We start from the raw sequence: 17,660 nt of genomic DNA on the forward strand, positions 1-17,660 counted from the left end.
TAGAAAGTCATGATCTATATTTCCACTGTCTAAATGTTCCCAGAAAAATTTAGTCTTAGTTTATCGACAGTACAAATACTAGCAATTCCCAGGTCCTTTTAAAAAATGTAGTGACTTTTTCATGTTTTGATGACTAAACTTTTCTTGTCATTGGCTTTAGATTTGAATATAATTTGCTTTTGAATGTCAATGAACTTAACAGAGACTTGCCTTAAGATTACTAAAAATAAGCAAAGCCTTTGGTTGTTTATTGTGTATCTCAGTGGATCCACCTATGGGTAGCATCAGATAATTGCTTAGCAGTTCAAGGATGATTAAGTGAAAAAAAGAAAACTGGAATAAAAATCTTAAAAGTTAAATTAACAATTCAGGAAAATGAGGTTGTTTTGTTTTGTTTTTTCTCCCTATACTGACCTGCTCTTTAAAGGCATCTTCAATTCATTCTTAATGTTACCACTGTTTTTTGTTTTGTTTTGTTTTTCCAGAGTAGCCCAAACTGTTTAGAAAGCCTAAGGTCTAAAAATTTTGCTAGGATAGCTAAGATCATTAAGACCATTTAACTAATACTAATTTAACTAGTAGAATATTGGTTACTTTAAGGATCTTCAAAGCTAACTTTAGCTTCAAAGTATATTTTTAGTAACTATCATAAGACATCACTGCTTTAGTAGATAGGAGGGTGAAAACTTCCCTAACTCAAAGTAAACAAGATCTCAAATAGCAAGATGGGAGGATTTCTTTCTGGAAGCCCCTTAAGAAATATTCTGTTGGCTTTTGCGTTTCTTTCTTTATGGTCTCATTAAATTCATAGTTCTAAAACTTGAATTATACGCTCTTTAAGGCCTGTAATTTAAATAGATATATTTTCCTCAGCCTCTTCTGAAACAGTCTCCTTGGAGCAACCATCAGAACAGTGGTTGGGGCACTGCGAGCATGTCCTGGGGAGCAATGCATGGCAGAGACCACCGCAGGAGCGGAAACATGGGGATTCCAGGGACTATGAATCAGATATCTCCACTGAAGAAGCCGTTTTCGGGTAATGTTATAGCACCACCGAAATTCACTCGCTCTACTCCATCACTGACTCCAAAATCTTGGATTGAAGATAATGTGTTCAGGACCGACAACAATAGTAACACACTCTTACCCTTACAGGTAAGAATGGTATGTAAATATCCTCATTTCTAATGTTTATCTTTCAAAATAGGAAGTGGGGTGGTTGGAGGCATCAGTAGCCAGCCGTATAGGAAGATTAACAAAATTAATGTTCTAATTTTTAAGCATATCATTTATTAGAGGGTAAAAATACACAGAGGAAACAAAGAATTTTTCTGTAAATACACAATGAATGGAAATAAGCTTCCAAACATTTTTTAAAAACTATGTTTCTCTCATACAGATTGAAGCCTTTAACTGGCAGTTCCTTAAAGGTGTTTGTTAGTTATTTTTAAGTAGACAAACAAAATTTGTCTTTCTGATTATATAGCCAAGATAAAAAAAAAAAATTGTAACTGCAGTTGTGCATAGGTTTTTCTGTGGTCAGCTGTGTACATGTTAGATTGTTCTTAACACTGCTGTGATTGTGGCACGAAAATATTAAGACTCTGAATCTAATTTAAATTACCTCACTGGTTCAGTGACTATAAATATAGATATATGTGTGTATGTAATTTTTTTCCAACTGATGATGGCCTAAAGATATTAATGGACATCATTTTTCCAGAACTGTTAATATTTTGTGATTCTTGCAAATGAGATTTAGTTTTTCTCAAAACTGTTAAGAGAATGAAACAAAAGTTTTAAGATAGTTTGATTGTTTTTCATTTCTATTTTTATTTTTCTTGGGTGGGATGGGGAAGAGAACTGCTCATTTCTGATGCAAACTTCTATGCTATTGAAGGTGAGATCTAGTTTGCAGTTGCCAGCTTGGGGCTCAGATTCACTCCAAGATAGTTGGTGCACTGCAGCCGGAACATCCAGAATAGACCAGGTAGGCTGCACAGTAGTGTGTGTTTCTCAGGATCGTGGCTAGGAGTTTAGTATTTACATTATGAATAGGAGTGATCAATTGCGTTTCACTATGCCATTTAAGCATATGTCAGAGATTATTAAAGCAATTTAGTTTTTCAATATCGTTTGATCTAAACTCTTCAATACGTTTATGTTCAAATTTAAAAGATTTGTAGTCATATTTTGAAATCATAACAAATGCGTTTTTTACAATGAGTTAATTATGTATCCAAGAGCACCCGACTTTAAACATCATTCAAACTAATCAGATACTGTCTTTCTTTCAGAATTATCTGCAATTCAAATACAGCCTCATATGTTTATTTAACATCCAACTTTACATTTAATGTTTTAAGAAATCTTCCAGTCAATGTTTGCCATGAAGTTTGATGCATTTGTTTTGTGGTATATCTCTGAATAGCTCCTTTTTTAATTTAGTTTTTTTTTTAACCTTTATTTTAAAAAAGTCTTTAGTATAGTATTTTTATTCTACTTTTTTATTCTACATTTTATTATTGCTATAATCCTACAACTTACCTTCAGTATCTTTGTGATTTAGAATGCTGTCTTTCTGCAGACTTAATTTGAATGTATACTGGTCCCAGGTGATGAGGATTATTAATAAAGGAGGGTGTAGAAACCTCAGGTCTTACATATGAGGGAGGGGCTTTTCCTATAGATCCCAAGTCTGACCTTCATTTGAGATTTTGTAAGTTAAGTGAGTGGAGCTATGTAATCCATAGCTAAGGCTCTTCCTCAAGTAATTTAGCAACATGAATTGATTTTTCCCAAGACTGTATAGGAAGATTAGTAACAAGACATTTTATAGCTAGCCTTCCCATCTGGAGGACTAGCGCTAACTTGAGTGATCAGTCTCTAGCTGCTGCTGTAGACCAGCCCTCCTATTTATCAAAGTTGTCCTGCCAGGAGCTCAGCATAAAAATAGTAGTTATCTTACGGTTTTCAGCTTGCTGTCCTGTGAATGCAAACTCACCACTCAACTGCTTCTGCTTTTCTTTCACTCAGTCCCAGTTCACTTGTGTTCTGGTAGCCGTGTCATACTGTTCAAATTGAATCTGTGAGTGCTGTAAAGAAGTTAGGTGGGGAGAGAAAAGCAATTGTAATTATTTTGAAGGTGGAAAGGGAAATATGTTCAGAGAGGAAGTGTAAGTACAAAAGCAGCAGGCCCTGGTACCAGCATACAAGCAGCAGACACCTTTACGAGGGTGGGGTGGCGGGTGGGGTTTGAAGTGTTGAGTAGAGGAGACAGAGGTGATGGTGAAAGGGGCATCTTTAGATTCACTTCAGGGACTGACTCTGGCCTTCCTACTCAGGTTTCCAAGCAACTGTGCCTCTTTATAACTTGGGATTTTAGATAGGTCACCATTCCCCCCCCCCCCCATTTTGGCACTTAAAGATATACTTTCTGGTAAACTGCTGAGCAATTAGTGTTTGTACAGAAGTGCTGTGATGGTGTGATGGCGAGTTCAGTGATGGATGAAAATAGATGACTGAGGCGAATTGAAGTGAATTGGAAGGCAAGACAATCCAAAACCTGAGTCATCTTCTTACCTGTATTCTTTACCACTGGTTATGGGCTTTTATCTCTAGGTCATAGCCTCGTCTATAAAGAAGGACCTTGAATTACACCGTGCAAAACCTTTGTAGGCCAACTCTTATACAGCCTCTGATGTTTGGCCTTTTCTTTTTCTCCCTGGTCTCTCAGTTCTCCTAACCCCGACTGTATTGTCCCTGCCTCTGTCTCCTGAGAACTGAAACTATAGTAGATGTGCCCAAAATCCATTGATTTGAGAATGCTTTTACCATTTAGTAAGAAATCATGCTTAAAATTTTAACTTATTAATTTCCTCAAAATAGAATTTTCAGTGAGTTTTTTTTTAAAAAGTATGTTCATGTGAATGCTTATAATGTTTTAAATCAAAGTCAATTTCCTTTTATCTAAGGTTGTTTATTGTTTTGATATGTGTCACTTGAGAAACCTATCAATATATATTAGTCTACAGCTTGCTGGGCCAGATATTCGCTGTAATCCTGGATACTACCTTGAATTAACTGGAGATATTTTTTTAACTAATCAAACATCCAAACTGATATAATACAATAAATCACATTTTGGAGATCTTGTTTTAGGAAAATATGTCACTTGACTCTTTCACAAGTTCCCCTGAGAATCTATGTGTGATAGGAGAGTAAGGCCGGCGTCACATGATACAGGGGCCTTGCTGCATGACGAGGGGCCCTGAACCTCAGAAAACAGAGCTTTAAACTCATAGCCAACAGTGAAGAAGGATGCTTTGTCCTAACTGTGTTTGAGCAGTTGGTGCCTTCCCAGGGTGTTTACTGTCTTAACTTTAGTTCCTTAACTGGTTTTAAAATATGATATGCCTGCCTTTTTCCACATACAAGCTTGTGGCTAATGTATGGGTGAAGAAAGATAGTAACATAAACAATAGACTTTAAAAAGCAACGATAGGTTTTTCAGTTATTCTGTTTTTATCTTCTTACTTAGGGCTCTATTGCCGTATTTCTGTAAAACTCCACTTAATTTATTACCAGGTAGTTTTTGTACTGTAGAATAGGCGCTATGTGGATTTGTCCCCCGAGTCTGATGTTCTGAAACGTCTGAGTGACTTTCAAATAGCCATGCAGTGATAACTATAAGATGCATTGCCATGATCTGTATTTGTTAGTATGTCGGGATTGCTGTGTGCATCCTTGATTGCTAAATTGCCTCAAGTCTTCCTTAGTTTTAAACTGATGACAATTTCGTTGAGTAAATCTTTTACTTAGTATCCTTATCTTAGAAGGGCACATCTTTGTTTTATAGCTGAGTATTCATCATTAAATGTGATTTGTTTTAAACTGTTGTCTTGAAAAAAATAGTTCTCAACTGTAACATGGATCCATTCAGTAGCTAGAAATTCATTTGCTAGCAAAGCAATTTTGGTATTTGATACTTGCCCCAGTTTAATCAATTAGCAGAATCAGGAGAGGATTGGATTTAGTCCTTTATAATTACCATTTTACTAGTAGTCTTTCCACTCAAACAGCTCAACTTACATATTTTGTAGAGATTTTATGGCAGAGATAAAGAAGTATTTAACAGACATTTGAGAGCTAGATGTGTGATTAGAAGGACCCCAGCTTTAATTACTTTAGAAGTTTAGTGGTAGGATCCAGAAACACAAGCACATTCCTTGTACACACTGTAGAGTAGAAACAGAGTCAGTGGAAACAAAGACATTAGTAACTGTGTTGGTCTTGTTTGCACAAAGGTCATCTTCTTCTTCCATTTTATGTCATTTATTGTTACAATATTTTTGCTTTTTTTTCTACAATTTTAAGTGACCTATAGGCACCATTTAGTCTGACATGGTTATTTTCTAGAAGATGGAGGCAGAGTGTAAAGAGGTTCTGTGGCGTAGAGGATCACAAAGCTTAATGCTGTTTATAATGTGGTCTGTCCAGTAGCTTCACCAACACCTAAGAACTGCTGACTAAGACCCAGGAAAGGTGCACCAGTGTGTACTATCCTGCCTTTCATAGAGTTCTCCACATGTTCAGTTTTGGAAAGCACTGCTATATTTCATTGAATCTCTTTGTTTTGTCCCCCTTTCCAAGTTCACTTGTTCTAGTGAAGAGCATTGTAGATGGGTGTGTTGTGTGTTTAGGATCTTTCAGTTAAAGCTCACTCATTGGGTGGTACTTGGTGACAAAGTTAGAACATGAGCCTCCTCTCTAGCATCTTTGCATCATTCAGTGTTACTACTCACCCTTCCTAATTCCTTGATAGCACCTTGTTTAGTCTGCAGTGCTCATTCTGGCTCCCTAGCTTAAAAAGCATACAACCCTAGTTAAACATCAAAGGGGAATAAATAAACAAACCTTATGTTTTTCTCTTTAGCACTCTAAAGACCTAGTTCTGAATGTTTTCTGCATTGTTGTTCCCTATGGAAAATGGGAACTATAAAAAGCTATAAACCTTTTCTTGAAGAAAATAATATATGTAAATCTACATATATTATACCATGGGTACATATAATTCTAGAGACTTATAGTGTCACTTAAAATGTGGATCCAGGTTAATCAGTGCTGTATCAATTTTGAGAGTTTAAAGTGGTCTATCCTGTTTCCCCCATGTGTACATGAATTTGTGCATTTATGTAGATAGCATACAGTTGGTGGCATTGACATATTTTGGGAAAAGACTTCCAGACTCTTTGGAGGGTATGGGCCTTAGCTTGTTAAGCTGGTTTCCCATATATTTCATTACATATTCATTGGGTATGTATTGAAATACACACACACACACACACACACACACACACACACACACACATTAAATATATAGGCACCAAAGCACTCAGTGCCTTCTAGCAAGTAAGCAAGGGGATTGTGCTTTGAGCATACAAGTCTCCTGACAATACAGAAGGCAGTTCTCAGTTGGGGATGTGGGAATGTGAGCACCTTTCCTCCCACTCCTTTTGCCTGCCTGCCTTCTGCAGTGGAGCTGGGAGAGGGAGAATTGTAAACTGTAGAAACACTTTGGAGAGTGAGAGTTGAGAGTAAACATGCTAGGCATTCATCCTTTTTCTGATACTAGTGTCTTGCATTTGAGTTTAGTGTATAGAATGTTTACGCATTCATTGTTTCATAATTTGGATGACTAAGTCACTTCTAAGTGTCTGATGTTTAAAGTGTGGTGCAATTGTTAAATTCTTCTCCAAGATAATTATTTTCCAAGTGCTTTTATCTGCCTTCCTAAACATGAAAAAAATGTGAAGCAACTGAAAATGTGTTTTTGTGCATAATGTTTGTTAAAATGATCAGAGATTATTTCATTGCATTCAGTTAATATTGCCAATGAAATTACATTAATTTTTATATATTTTAGAGGTTAATGTGTTAAACATATTTCCCTCAATAAGAGACATTATAGTTAACAAGATCCTTAAGTATCAGTATTTTCTTGGGATACAAGTTAAATAATAATGTGTTGATAAATTGTTCTGTTTTATGTGAGAAAGATTATATTATATAATGTTTTAAACTTTCTTTAAAATTACATAGATCTTATATCTTTTCTTTTTCTGTCTTCCAGGATCGAAGTAGAATGTATGATAGCTTGAATATGCACTCTCTGGAAAATTCCCTTATTGATATCATGAGAGCAGAACACGATCCTCTCAAAGGTAGGTAGCATTTTATAGCATCAATTTCATATGTATATTGGTTTGACTGCTTATGGAAAATTAGCACTTATATATAGACTAACTGATAAATGAAGAAATTTCATTAACATTCTTTCTTTATATGTGTAATTTCTCCTGTCACTTTTCTGTTATATTAGTGGTGAAAGCCGGGCAGTGGTGGCACAAGCCTTTAATCCCAGCACTTGGGAGGCAGAGGCAGGCGGATTTCTGAGTTGGAGGCCAGCCTGGTCTACAAAGTGAGCTCCAAGACAGCCAGGGCTACACAGAGAAACCCTGTCTCTAAAAAAAAAAAAAAAACACCAAAACAAACAAACAAACAAGCATATTAGTGGTGAAAATCTTGTAACTGTATCACCTTGAGGAAAGAGAGATATTAGTTGTCTACGTTTTAGCTAGAGTTTCTATTGCTATGATAAAATACCATAATCTAAACAACTTGGGGAGGAAAGTTCTATTTAATCTTGGAACTTGAGTACATCACGAAGGGAGTCAGGAACTCAAGACAAGAATCCAGCGGGCGGCTGGATCAGAAGCTGAGACCTGGGAGTAGCACTGCTTGCTTGCTTGCCTGCTTCTCATTGCTTGCTCAGCTTACTTTCTTATACAATCAGAACCGCCTGCCCAAGGATGACACCATCAATAATGGGCTGGGTCCACCCAATCCATCTATCCATCCATCAATCAATCAATCAGCAAATTTATGGAGGCTTTTTCTCAATTGATTCCCTATTGTCACATGACTTTAGCTTGTGTCAAGGTGACAAGTCAGTAAGTAGCCAGCAGAGTAGTGTATTGTGAATTCACTAGTATACTAACTGTTGTGTCTAGTTCAGAACTCTTCCTTGGCTCAGAATCATGAAATTATTTTTAAATCTGAAGTTTTAATCCAGAAAGGTCATTTTCTTAGAAATGTTTGCCCCGCGGACAACCTTTTGTTGCCAAGTAAGTTGATAACAGCAATGGGATGTCTAAGAGTCTTACTCAGGTCCTTTTTGTCTTCCTGGTCCTGTCATTTTAAGGACTGTGCTATTGTTGACATACACTAGTGACACTTCCTCAAATTAATAAGGTTATGCTTTGGATTTTTTTCATTGTTTTCTTATGGGTTTTGTTGTTGATCTTTGTCTCTCATATATTTTTAGGCTCTCTGTATAAGGTCTTGCTCTTTTTCAAAATGAGTATTGCTTACCTTGGATCTTCTATTTCAGAATAGAATTTACACTGGGTGTGGTGGCACATGACTCAGGAGACTGAGGCTGGAAGATCACCAGTTCAGTGCCAGCCTGAGCTAGGTAGCAAGACCTAGCTCAAAGTAAACACTGACATACAAGAAAGAATACAACTGATAACAGCTTACAATTAGGAACCTCATTGAAATTCTGTTTTCTTTAGAAAGAAAAACTCCTAGCACAAAGTCAAGATAGTTCACTGTCACCGTAGATGAGGAAAAGCTCTTCCTTATTTCCCCTGATCTTTCTAGACAAAGCTTCTGGAAGATGCTGGAGAAAATGTTCATTGCCACACTATCATGTTTCTCTAGCCTAGGCATCCTACAAAGTAGAAGAGCATCTAGTGAGGACCAGAAGGGAAATGCAGCAACAGGATGGTGCTGAGAGTAATAGCTTAAAAATTTAAAGGAATTCATTCAATTTGTTAGAAAAGGCATCTTAGGTTCTGAAAAAGAGAGAGGATTGAAGTCTTGCAAGTTTTAGGGATCACCATGTTAGCCAGTTCCTGTTTCTAACTGGGATAATTTATATTTCATATGTATTATATCAAGAAAGTGAAAGAAGCTTTGGGAAAACATCTCTGCATAGTATAAAGAAATGAGGCTTCCCGTGCTGCCGTTGTGTGGCTATCAACACTGTCAGCTGAACACTCCTACTTGATGTTTTCCTCCTTCACCTGCTGGCTCACCCCACTGGGCCCTGCTTTAGCATGTATTTCCTTTCTCCACACTTTGGGACCACTGCCTTTGTATGGGGGGCGGCGATGCTGGACCTCTACAAGGTCTGCCTAAGCAGAGCTATGACAAACAAAGTAAGTAGCTGGGGTACCTGACTATTGTTTCCCCGTCTTTCCTTCCCTTATGTTCAGGGCAGCGCCCAGTCTTCTCTTGTCTTTTTATCTCGGAAAATCATTTCCGCTGCTTAGGACACAGACAGACTGCAAATGTGTTTCTCATAAAATGTCTCCTGAAACCATTATTTGCTTTGTCTTCCTCAAGAGATCTACCAATAGACGGGATTTGGAGAGTGCAAATTTTAAAATGAGCTCCTCGTTCTCCTATTGTAATAGGAGATTGTATTACTTGTCAAATGCTGCAAAACAACTCAGAACTAACTTAACAGTAATCACTTTTCTTATATAATTTCAGTTTTGTTTTGTTTTTTTGTTTTTTGGTTTTTGTTTTTTTGGTTTTTCGAGACAGGGTTTCTCTGTATAGCCCTGGCTGTCCTGTCTTATATACTTTCTAAAGGTTAACATTGGGGAGCAACTTGATTATTTCTGGCTAAGGGTCTCATGAGGTAGCAGTCAAGAGGTTTGTTAATCCTACAGTGTGACCCCTCGGTTAGTCTGAAGGAGTCCTTCTGTGTGATTAGAAAGTTAGTGTAGAGCTACTGGAGGAGACAAATCTCAGTTCCTTGCTGTGTGGACCTCCCCACAGGCCTGCTTTATCCTTGTCACAGCTTGGCTGCTGGTGCTGCCTCGTCCTGTCCCCAGCCCCTTGCTACCCAGAGTGAGTGCACAGATCGGTGTAAATGTCTGTGTCCTAGAGTCTAGCCTCAGATGCCTCACACCATCATTTACATGATATCCTAACAACTGACCAGATATGGCTCTGGATCTGTAATTGGGAAGAGGCAAGCACTGGTGGGAACCACTGTGGACACTGTATTCTTGAGGAGTCAAAGGCAAATCTACAATTTCTCATTTACTTCCATTCATAAGTTTAAAGGAAAATGTAAACTATTCAAAGTGGTTATGAGCAGACAGCAAATAGTTGAGTCGGTGAATAGAATGTGAAAAGTGCTGATCTCACTAAGATGTAAGAGACTACACTCACAGAAGCAACCTCTCAGCCCACTGCCATCGAAAATTCTTTGCTCTAGCTACTTCCCTTTTCCAGCACCCACTTCAGAAGTTAAGATGGAGGATTTATGGCCTACTATAGCAATAGGAAAGCTCTCTCATCCTGTTGGAGATGTGCAGATAGTAAATGGTGGCAGCCGGAGGTGGCGCGGATTGTGCCAAGTCTATCCTTTGCCGACTGCACTGTGAGGATGTATACTGTGAAGAAAGCCAAGTTCTCTATCCATGTGCAAAGTATAGCCTTCTGGGGAAAGATAGAGACCATATACCAAACTATAAATATATAGAGAAGTTGGAAATACCATGGAGGAGAAGTAAGATGTGTAGAGAGATGGTACGTGGAAAGCTATTCCTAACTTATGTGTGGAATAAAGGAAATTCTAATACAGAGCTGGAGTAGAGCAACGAAGAGTTGTTGGGAGGAAGTGTCATCTCATGGAGAGGCATACATGAGATTTTAACTTTTGGAGAACTGAAAGCTTGCTCTCAGCTTGTTGTTGAGGGCCACATGATACTGTTGGCTCGTTCAGTGTTGTCAGACATGTGCTGTCCTTTGCTGGGGAATCAGAAACACTAACACACTGTGATGTGCTTTGCTGGGCCTGAATGCTTCTGACCCAACCGCGTTATTTATGTGCAGTGTGACCTCTCTGCTGACACACTATTTCTAATGACGGTCTTGATGCTAGGCAAACTGCTTTCTTTCCAAAGGAAGAATAAGTGTGGAATCTTAAGTGCCTAAAGAAAATCACGCGTGCCAAGTAGTTTCATCATTTTACCATTTTATATTTGCATATTTACTTAAAATAGTCTGTGATCTTTTTATGTTTGTGTGAGTCAGTTCATTCCTCTTTTAACAAAAGAACAAGGCAGATCATTGTTAAACCTTCCCTCCTCCTGCCCCCAACAATTTGTAAAAAAAAAAAAGAAAAAAAGAAAAAAAAGAGGTCTTGCTGTGCAAGCATTTAAACACAGAGTTCTCCCTCAAACTGTAAGAACAAAATAAATGAATTCCAGCTCATAAAAATTGACTTGCAGACTATAGGGAGAAATACAGTTTGGGTAACAGTTCTTGAGATGATCAGCCTCAGCTGGTCATAATGACTTCTCCACCATTCCCTGAAAACAAGAACTCAGAATGTGATTTTATGCCAACAAATATGCTTTTAAAGTGCATGATTTTCAAAGGATTTTTAAAAAATGAGATTTTTATTACCTAGTATCAGCTCCGTTACTCACTGATAAACTGCCGTGTTTAGGCTTTGGAAGCAAGAAGACTCGCTGACTTTAGGGAGCCTACCCCTGAGCAATATGAACCTCTTAACTGTTTGTGGAATACCAGATTTTTGCTCTCTTCCCATCTAGCCCTCTGTTATTTTCCTGGTGATTTTGTGAAAGTGAGTAAAGTGCAAAGGCACAGATAACTCAGATGAATGTGACGCCTCTGCTGTGAGAAGTTATGTTCCGGAACTTGGGAACTCTTAAGTGGACAGAGGCTCTCCAGCTTTGTCAGGTCTGCTCCCCACAACTGTGTAGTTCATTAAAAACACATTGCTAGAAACTCTGGGATAGGAGAACAAGGGCAAAAATAATTATGAAAAACTGAAAATGCTTAGTGCATTTCTTTATCAAAGTAAAATAAATTGATACATATCAGTGATAAACTTGTGAAACAGTTTTATGGATTTCTGCTACAAGCCCCTACCTTATTCCTTGTGACAGAGGAATACAACCACAAAATTGACTATGGTTTCCTGCAGTCACCTGTGATTCCTGGTACCAAACATTTTACAATTACCAAAAGGGTGTGAACTAAAATCAGAAGATTAAAAATCCCAAATCCCAAATATTGCAAAATATAAAACTTGATGCTTTACATAGAAAATTTTACATTTCCTAATATGTCACAATAAAAATATAGTTACAATAAAAATATTGTACAAAATTATCTTTAAACTATATATGTAAATCATAGTGAATTTCATATTTGGATTGATATATCAAAAGAATGCATTGTATAACTATAAATATTAAATATTTTAAAATTCAACAATTAATCCAGTGTCTAAAATACTTCTGGCTTCAAACAGTTTAGGTTCTATATTAGAATGATTTTTTAAAAAAAAAACAAAAAACAAAAAACAAAGGAAGCTAGTCTGTAAATCCTACCTCTTGGAAGCCCAGAGGCAGGAGCGTCCCTGTGAATTTGAGGCCACCTTTGAGTTATACAAGAATCCCTGTCTAAACTGAAAAACAAAACTATAAAAGGAAAAAAAAAAGACCTGTTCTCTATGTTTTTAAGTGGAGTGATTTTTTAAATTCATTTGTTTTATGAAAGGGTGCATGATATTCTCTCTTATTCTATTGACTTTTTCTTATGACCATTGGCTTTTGGTAAGACAAAGGCAACATACAACACATACACATTTTCCTAAATGTATCCTGATGTTGAAATAATCATTCTCATAATAAATGTGAAAACTTAATATTTTATCATATAGCTTATCTTATCATAACTTAATATTTTATCACATAGCTACTCAGAATTGAGTTTATCTTATGAAAGTACAACTTACAAGAGTTTGGACTTGTGTTCTCAGTGGCAGTATCTACAATCTAAAAGGGGAATGAGAAAACTCTGGGCAAGTTCTTGTCAGAGAAAACTTACTTGAACTGTAACTCAAGTAGAGATGTGAGTCTTATTTCTCTGTAGGTAGCTGTCTCTGTCAATAGCAGTGCTTGAGAGTATGGGTGCTCTTATTTCCTCTAGGCATCTTTGACTCTTTAGACTAATACTTGAATTATAACACTAGAACTTCATTTTTTCAAAACCGAAGCCTTATCATACAGAAATTACAGTGCATTTGTGCCAATTCAGAATCATAATATTCTTTTGAAAGTCACTTTATATCTTTTTTGTGATTTAAAGTCGAAGTTCATATCTCTTTAAATGGACAATTTAATAAATTCTTATAGCATACATCTCATACATCATTTATAACGCTAAAATGAAGTGCTTGGGAAGATTTGGTATATAAATTTTGGCTTCTTATATGAGAAGCAGTATCTTAGAATTTTTCCTTCAAAAGCATAATATTTAATTACTTAAAGTATTTTTCATTACAAAAAGCCTTTACTCATTAATGGAAAACTAGAAATGTATGGAAAACTAGAAATGTAAATTTTAATACCACCAGTAATATGCAAAGTAAATAATATTGGCATTTAACTGTGTAGCTTTTTTCAGTCTTGCTTTTCTATGTATAATTTAAGGTATTTGCAATCTTCATCATCTTTTCTCCCAACCTTGTAAGTGTTTTTAAAACTAGGATGTATATGTACAACAGTTAAAGCGAGATATGGCCAAAAATTTACACTCCCTTGTCTTTCTTCCACTTAGAGAAGTTTCACATTTTTTAGTGGATTCCTTATTTGGTTGTTTTATATTTTTTAAGCTTTTAGTATTATGTTTTGATATCCTGTAGCTTACCTATCCTTGGCATTTCCACTATTCTGTCTTCATGGTCATTATAAAATATTTAATATAAATATCACTGATATATCACAAGACGCATCTGTATAATTATACAGCTCTTTTGAAAACATGCAAACATATCAGATAAGCATGCACACAATTTTATTGCATGTGTCTGGAGTGTCCCCAGAGCCCTGGGGAGCTAAGCCCTGTGATCTTCATGTCCTTTCCTTTTTGCAATCTTGACAATTTTTTTTTCATTTTTTTCCTTTTATTGCAAATAGATTCCTTTTTCATATATAATCATATATAATCATATATCCTGATTATGGTTCCCTCTCCTTCTACTCTCCCAGTTTCTGCCTACCTACCCCCCCCCCAAGCCAGATCCACCCCATTTCTGTCTCATTAGAAAACAAACAGAGTCCTAAGGGAATATAATAAAATATAACATATTATAATTTGATAAAACAAAAGCTAACATGTTGGAGTTGGACAAGACAAACAGAAGGAAATGAGCCTCAGAGAAGACAGAAGAATCAGAGACCCACTTGTACATACACTTGGGAATCCATAAACCACTAAGCTGAGAGCCATAATATAGCCACAGAAACCATGCTGGTGTCTTTTCTCCTTTCTTCTTCTTCTTCTTCTTCTTCTTCTTCTTCTTCTTCTTCTTCTTCTTCTTCTTCTTCTTCTTCTTCTTCTTCTTCTTCTTCTTCTTNTTTTCTCCTTTCTTCTTCTTCTTCTTCTTCTTCTTCTTCTTCTTCTTCTTCTTCTTCTTCTTCTTCTTCTTCTTCTTCTTCTTCTTCTTCTTCCTTCATTTTAGCCAGCTGGTTTTCTTGCTGCTTCAGGAAAAAGTTCATTCATGAGCTTTAAATCTATCTGCATTTGACTTTTGGTGTCCCTCATGCCAGCAGGCCTCCAAGAAAGCAGGCAGGGTTGTGGGGCAGGAAGTAGTACACAGGGTATGGGGTGCAGGTTCCCCCATGGCCTTGTCTTAAGATACCTAGACCTTGTTTTGCTGGGCCTGAGTTACCAATAGGATGTAAATTTTGAACCTTTGTATATACAAACACACTGATTTTCTTTGCAAAAGATGACAGCAGTATAGAGTTATACTTTCTCAGTTTGGGATGTCCCAGTATTAGTACTTAATGTTTTATCCTGGTTCCTGTCAAGTATGATGCTATTCTGAAGCCCGTTTCATGATTATCTTTTCTTTTCTTCAAACTTTTGAACTCTAATATTTTTCATGCCTGCAGACCAGAAGTTTCATAATAATGCCTTATTAATAGGTCACATATTGCCTATATGCTTTCCTCCATTTTGGTTATTTTTTGAGTTACGTATTTGTTTGGATCCACAAATAGTTGTCTTCTTAAAAATTTGTGGCTTTATTTCACTTATAATTTCAATTCTTCTATTGTTAATATAAGTACTATTGAAATTGTTTCCATGTTAAGCCTACACACATGATCTGCAGAGGTTTTTGTTTTGCTTTGGGTTTCTTTCTGTGGCGCTGGGATGGAGCACAGAGCTGTGTGCCCTCAGTGTTCACCACCGAGCACTGGAAGAGGTACTCTCATGCCACATGACTACAGCTTGACGACCCTCCTAGACAACGATTTTCAGAATCTTGCTAATACACCTTTTAACCTTATTTGATCTTAGTTACCTGGTGGATACTGTTATGTGGAGACTAAGTTTATTTTGTTATCTATGTTTTCTCTGTCTTTTTTTTTTCCTTCTTCTTGTTTTACTCTCATGCTGGAAGCTGTCCTAAAATACTGATCCTGGTTACTGTCCATACTTGGAAGTAAAATATTAAAGTGGGAATGGGAAGCTCTGTGTATGCAGTTACCTGTAACTGGTTGGCACTGGACTAAGCTCATGATACCCATAATGTCTGTATGTAGGCCTTTCATTGTGGCCTAGGGAGCAGACCTGGGTGTAAGTCTAGCTCTGTAGTCCTTTGTGAAGAAGCAAAAAGGTGTCTGTGTGTCTGTGTGATGATGTTCAAAGTTAACAGGCATTCCCTGGTGTCCCTGCTTTCTCCTCTGCCTTCAGGGGTGGCCAGAGTTTCTCAGAGCAGATTCTCTGCAGTCATCTGCTTACTTCCCGATGACATTCCCCAGACACAGAGTCGCTTGGGGCTGTGTTTTCAGTGTTTTACAGTTTATAGAGTCAGTTACACTTCTAAAACTTACAGATTCAAAAAAATAAAAATAAAAATGTTACCATGGCTCTCCTGTATTCCATTCGGTTCATGTTGGCCCTGGTGAGCCATTTCAGGTGATTCACAAAGCTTCAAGAGGCAAATAAAGAGTCCTTGGTCCTCCATGTTTAGTGGGAAGGCTGAAGTTTCTAGTCAACTTGTACTTCCAAAGCAAGGAAGCTTGGGCATCCCTGTGTAGGTTAGATTACACTGTGTGAAAGACTTAGAGAATCAAATGTCCTTCATTTATTTTAACTATAATAACTTCTTAGTTTGTTTTTAAATATCTTTCAAATGAGAGAGACTGTGTCATGGGAATACTGGCCATGTAGCTGCTTTTACTTTGCCATCTATGGAGATGTCAAGCACATAGAGGCACAGTAACTATTTGAAAAATAAACATTTTCCATTATAATTCTGCTCTTTACAATATCTTTTTAGTACTTCCAGAATCCTAGCATAAGATATTCATGCATGTATAATAGCATGTATCATTACAGTTAGGATTTTATATATTTACAGTTTTTAAATGAAAATCTCATATGAGTTTTTAATCTGTACTTATTTTCAGAGGATATGCTAAATACATTTGATTTTATGACTACACACACACACACACACACACACACACACACACACACATATATATATATATATATATATATATATATATATGCACTTTGATCTATAGTCAAAAATTGTCAGTCAAAGCTGTTTTTACAGTACCTAATCTGCCGACTATCAGCCAAGCCTACTTTACATTTGCACAGGGCATTCACCACAGTGTTTTATAAAGTGTGTAGGACTTAGGGATGTAGCTCAGGAGTCCAGTATTGCCTAGCATCCCCAAGGTCATGAGCCCATCCCCTGCATGGTGGAAAAATGATGTTGAGTATCTCATGTGGAATGCTATACTGAAAGCAAACACTGGGATGGTGGGATGGTAGATTTTTTTTCTATTTGCTATTTTTATTTGTTATTTTTGGTAGCTGTCAGCATTATTTTCATTTTCACAAATGCTTTCATGGTAGAAAGTTTATAGCCATTACTTCAACTTGATTTTAATATTCTTTTTGTATTAGTTTTAATGTAATAACTGTAACCCATTATCTTAATAAATAACTAAAGTCTTGTTTAGTGTTTTCTTTCTTGTTTTCTCTTAGTTATACTCTGCTTGGAACCGTTATAGTACATGATCCTCAGTATTTTTTTTATATAGTTATAGTATAGAGTGATGATAGAACAAAGATGTAAAGCATCGCTTGGGTAGATGAGAGCGCTATGATCGAACTTGATTTAAGAGTGAGCACTTGGGCTGGCGAGATGGCTCAGCGGCTAAGAGCACTGACTGCTCTTCCAAAGGTCCTGAGTTCAAATCCCAGCAACCACATGTTGGCTCACAACCACCCATAATGAGATCTGATGCCCTCTTCTGGTGTGTCTGAAGTCAGCTACAGTGTACTTACATATAACAATAAATAAATCTTTAAAAAAAAAAAAAGAAAGAAAGAAAGAAAGAAAGAAAGAAAGAAAGAAAGAAAGAAAGAAAGAAGAAAGAAAAATAAAAAAAAAAAGAGTGAGCACTTGACTCTAGTGGAAATTAATTGCTTTGATTAGCTAGAAGTCAGTG

At 36.7% G+C, this 17,660-nt stretch overlaps 1 protein-coding gene across 12 annotated transcripts in view; it reads left to right on the forward strand.

The window, feature by feature from the left end:
* Positions 1–17,660, forward strand: part of Cpeb2 (cytoplasmic polyadenylation element binding protein 2) — a 51,521-nt gene that overhangs the window by 3,199 nt on the left and 30,662 nt on the right. For 3 of the 12 annotated variants that reach the window (XM_029544939.1, XM_029544941.1, XM_029544942.1), the window contains exons 2-4: positions 874–1,164; positions 1,901–1,990; positions 7,133–7,223. In XM_029544939.1, coding sequence (XP_029400799.1) covers positions 874–1,164; positions 1,901–1,990; positions 7,133–7,223 — 472 coding nt within the window. The remainder of the gene's footprint in view (positions 1–873; positions 1,165–1,900; positions 1,991–7,132; positions 7,224–17,660) is intronic. The other 9 variants (XM_029544940.1, XM_021210463.2, XM_021210464.2 and 6 more) reach the window with 3 other exon arrangements.

The sequence above is a fragment of the Mus pahari genome, chromosome 13, assembly GCF_900095145.1.
Source record: "Mus pahari chromosome 13, PAHARI_EIJ_v1.1, whole genome shotgun sequence".
Taxonomy (NCBI): Eukaryota; Metazoa; Chordata; class Mammalia; order Rodentia; family Muridae; genus Mus; species Mus pahari.